We start from the raw sequence: 4,604 nt of genomic DNA, 5'->3' as shown, positions 1-4,604 counted from the left end.
TTGTGTTTGTAAAATTCAGTTTTTCCCACGCAAAAGACAGAAAAGGTCAAATTTTTTCCCGATGTCAGAAGATGGTAAAGCCGCGAAGGCAAAAAAGATTAAATTGAAAACGCGATTCAATTGATCGCCGAGTTTCTCGTAAATGGTAATTAACAACCTTGTAAATACGAAGTCCTGAGAATCGAAGGATATTGATATTTTTGCGTACAGAGTATTGCTGTGCGATCAAACGATTAATCGTTAATTTCGGTGAATCGTTTTTGCAATTAATCGATTAATCGCACAGCATTAGTATAGAGTGACGTGTCTAAATTTGAACCCGTTTGAAAATACTGGTCAAAATTTGATGGATCGACCAATACACTGTTAATTAATAAATACAGAGATTACGATTTTCGATCACGCGCATACGGTGAATGCCATAATCAGGTTAAGGGTAACTTGAGACGGAAATTGAAATAGGTATTTGCCACTATGTATTCATGAGGTTAGCACTTAATATTTGTATCAAAACTTTTTTTTTCTCTCACCCCTTGAATTGATTCGGAATACTAAAAAATGATTTTTAAAAGTGAAATCCGCTGTTAATTTTAACATTAACCCGTGCCCGAAAGGCCCTTTAAAGGAGTTAAAATCGATTTTTTTTTTTATCAATCTTTTGATCAATTTGCGTATAAACAATGAAATAACATTGTGTGGCAACTTAAACTAATCTAAAAGTAATTTTACCGCATTCCGCACATTTATCTGAATTTCTTAAGGTGATTACGGACGTTAGAGCAATGCGAAGATAAAAAGTTGAATTTATGATACTGTTACAAAGGGTGAAATCACCCGTTTTGTCCCCTTGTTAATGATCTAGTAGTCATCATAGACAAAAGACGTTTATAAACCTCTTATGTCTTTCAAAAGAATAAGGTTGCTGCGTCAACCTACATTATTGTAAAAACAGTCTTATCTCGAGACTTTAAAAGGAGAGCTTCGTCACAAAATAAATCCTTTTCCTCTCTTAATTTATCGCTTCGTAACACTGGTGTCAGAAGTGGGATTCTTCTGAGTCTCGACAGAGTTTTGAGTGGATTTTAAGTGATAAGAAGTCTACCAAGAATGCAAAGATGTCCGAGGGCATCACGCGCGGAGCGGCGGGCTGCCGGACGCGTTTCGTCCCATGAACCGGCGTTTCCTCCCGTTTCTCCTCGTTTGGAAGCTGAGGTTCAGCCCCAGCCCCAACTAGCTCTCTTGGCAGAGCTCATCCAAGGAAATCAAGATTTACTGATGCGACAGATACAGCAGCAACAACAACATCAACAACAGCAACAACAACACGAACAACAGCTACAACTGCAGCAACAAGAACAGCAGAATCTTCTGCACGAACTCCTCTCGGAACAGCGTCAACAACAGGAAATCGTGTCCCAGGCGCTGATCGGGATCCTGCAAGGTGTGCAGAAGCTTCAGAAGCGGCCGCAGGAATTCCCAATACGCCCAGTTCCGTCCCCAGGTAGAAGGACTTCTCTTCCTTCAGTCCCGGTCCCAGCAAGGAGGACCTCCATTCATTCGATTCCGGATCAATCAAGGTCTGACGCCATTTATGGGGGAGGCGAAATTCCCCCTGTTGCTAAAAATTTTCCACCTGCTCATGTCTCGCGACAAGCTCAGGTTAGCTCTTTTCCGCGATGCCACGATGTTCCGTCACGTGATATTTCAGAAGTAGTTGAATCTCCTGTCGCGTCGTCTCATCCTAGCGTGGATATTCAGTCAGAGTTCTTGACCTTTTTAAAATCGCGCGGAACTGTCAATGTTCTCTCTCCGCAGACTCAGAGCTCGTTCGGACTCAATCAGGTCTCTGTACCTGCCGCGAGTATTGTAGAGTTGCCTTCGAAACAATCGAATTTGAAGCCCGGTTCGTATGACGGTTCGTCTGCTTGGAGTCTATACGAACGTCAGTTCAACATGATAAGTAAGGTTAATGGTTGGACTCCGTCCTAGAAAGCAGCTAATTTGACAGCCTCTTTGTCCGGTCTTAGCCTGGGTTCTCCGGATATGCAGATAAGATCGTTCCTTTTCTTTTACTGAATGAGTTATAAATCCAATCAATCGCGTTTTTTTTTCCCCCAAATTTGCTTAGCGAATTGGGAATCATCCGCTTCCTCTCACTTTTCTCCTCCCCAACTCTAGGGTGTGCTGTGTCCAAAGGAAACCCCGGGTCGGTTCACCTGTCCTTGTCTTGGTCCACGCAAGAACTTTGAAAGAAAATCTCTTCCTCTGGGATCCCTTCTGTCTCCTGCCCTTCGCTCTGTCTCGTGTCTTCGGCCAAGGAATCTCATGAAGAACTCACCAACTCACCCTTAACACTTACCTTTATAAAACAAGGCACATAAATTTTGAAATTCAATTTAACGCTCAACTATCTGCTCAAGGTTTTCTGTGGTTTACCTTGAGACTGTGGGCAAATGCCAGATAGTAAAAAGGGAGTCTTTTAATTTTTAGAGCCACAGCTCCAACTCACCTTCGAGCACTGACTGCTAGATCACTTTTTTTTTAATTGTTTATCTTTTCCGAGTCGGGTCGACTCTTTTCCTCGGGGGGGAAATTTTAATGATCTAGTAGTCATCATAGATAAAAGACGTTTATAAACCTCTTATGTCTTTCAAAAGAATAAGGTTGCTGCGTCAACCTACATTATTGTAAAAACAGTCTATCTCGAGACTTTAAAAGGAGAGCTTCGTCACAAAATAAATCCTTTTCCTCTCTTAATTTATCGCTTCGTAACAATATGTTAATCGCTAATAAATACGTATAAAATAATCGTTGTTAATTAGATAAAATGAGAGATTATTTGATTTGAATTTAAGAAGCAGAAATAAGGAATGTTTTAAGGAAAATTGTTAATCTGAAAAAAAGTGAAACTTGTTACAAAAATGAGCTGGAAATCAATGTCACATCTCCGAACATAATTATTGCCAATCTAGCGTTGTGGTTTTGTGATCCGATTACTTTTCGATTTTCTCGTATCAATTTTATGTCAAAAAAGTAATGCTGTCGAAATACAGATAACGGCATTGATTTTCGCAGGAAAAACTATGTAAAACTTATTTTTTTCAAATTTTTTACCTCGACAATCACTCCTAATAGATTTTAACTCCTTGAAAGGGCCTTTGGGGCACGGGTTAATATTAAAATTAAGAGCTGATTTCACGTTTAAAAATTATTTTTTAGCATTTCGAGTCAATTTAAGGGGTAAGAGGAAGAATTTTTTTTTTTTTACCAATATGAAGGGCCACCCTAGTATACATGTATACACTATACCATATGTATACACTAGGGTGGTCCTTATTTGGGGTGTTGACGAATTCCGACAAGTGCGCCCCCTAGACACGTTTGAAATAAATTTAAAAAAATGTGTGCGAAAACGGAGCGCTGTAGTTCAATTAGAAGACGTGCCTATAAGCTCGTTTTGTTTTTCATTTGAATAACATGGGATTTTCAGACTACTTCAGTCATTATGTTTTTGAGTTGTCCCCATGAACGCAAAAAATTCTTTTTTCACATAAATCTGTTGTTCATGGATCTCGGAATATCGTAAAATCTTTTCCGATCCAAAAAAACAGACGGCGATCAAAACATTTTAATTTTAATTATTACTTTTTAAAAAAGTATAAAGTATAAACGATGTGTTTTGAAATACACTAATTGAAATACATATTTTTTCCCACATGTACAATTATTTTTTTTTACAAGCTTATGACGTATATAAGACTGCCTTTTAATTGGTGAAATACTGTCAAGCACCAAGCGGCTAAAAAGAGGTATTCTCACGTTGATCAATTTGCCGTCGTGTATAATATCAGGGGGATGGGGGGGCGTAAAGGTTGTGATAACGACTTGTGGAAAAATACACGCGTAGTTGTACCCATGAACAACAGATTTATGTGAAAAAAGAATTTTTTAAAACATAATGATTGAAGTAGTCTAAAAATTCCATGTTATTCAAATGAAAACCAAAACGAGCTTAGAGGCACGTCTTCTAATTGGACTACAGCGCTCCGTTTTCGCACACATTTTTTTTTCATTTATTTCGAACGTGTCTAGGGGGCGCACTTGTCGAAATTCATCAGCACCGCAAATAAGGACCACCCTAGTATACACTATGTGTATGGGGCATTCCACGCCAATTCGACCTGGGTTTTACCCTTGACCTCTCAGATTTGGCGCGCGATTTTTTCTATGAATGTTCTCACTTTGAAAGGTAGTCAGTTTTTTTTTTTTTTTTTTCTTCACTCAATTTGAATTTTCTGCAATTTTTATTTTTAAAAACAATTTTTGACAATTTTTTCAGATTTTTGGTACCATTTTACCATTTGCAATTTTTTTACTAAGCAAAATAAAGAAGAAAAAAAAATCTTACGAAAAATCGGAAAAAATAATATCCAAAATAATATCGGGTCCAAGCTCGAAAATTTTGATGTCTGACACAAGATTTTTCAGAATTTTTTCAAATTTTCAATTTTGGTCGGTCGATAAAATTGTTTCTAAAAATAAAAATTGCAGAAAATTGAAGTTGAGTCGAGAAAAAAAAAAAAAATGTCACCCCATTATCATTT

General features: G+C 37.9%; 1 protein-coding gene across 1 annotated transcript; it reads left to right on the top strand.

Moving 5' to 3' along the window:
* Positions 1–1,107: 1,107 nt before the first annotated feature.
* Positions 1,108–1,989, top strand: LOC107226684 (putative uncharacterized protein DDB_G0291608). The gene has a single exon (XM_046741269.1). It carries the CDS (start codon positions 1,108–1,110, stop codon positions 1,987–1,989), a length of 882 nt encoding a protein of 293 aa, XP_046597225.1.
* The last annotated feature ends 2,615 nt before the right edge of the window (positions 1,990–4,604 follow it).

The sequence above is a fragment of the Neodiprion lecontei genome, chromosome 5 (genome assembly GCF_021901455.1).
Source record: "Neodiprion lecontei isolate iyNeoLeco1 chromosome 5, iyNeoLeco1.1, whole genome shotgun sequence".
Lineage (NCBI taxonomy): Eukaryota > Metazoa > Arthropoda > Insecta > Hymenoptera > Diprionidae > Neodiprion > Neodiprion lecontei.
The sequence above is the reverse complement of the archived record's forward strand: the minus strand, read 5'-3'. Positions and strand labels throughout refer to the sequence as shown.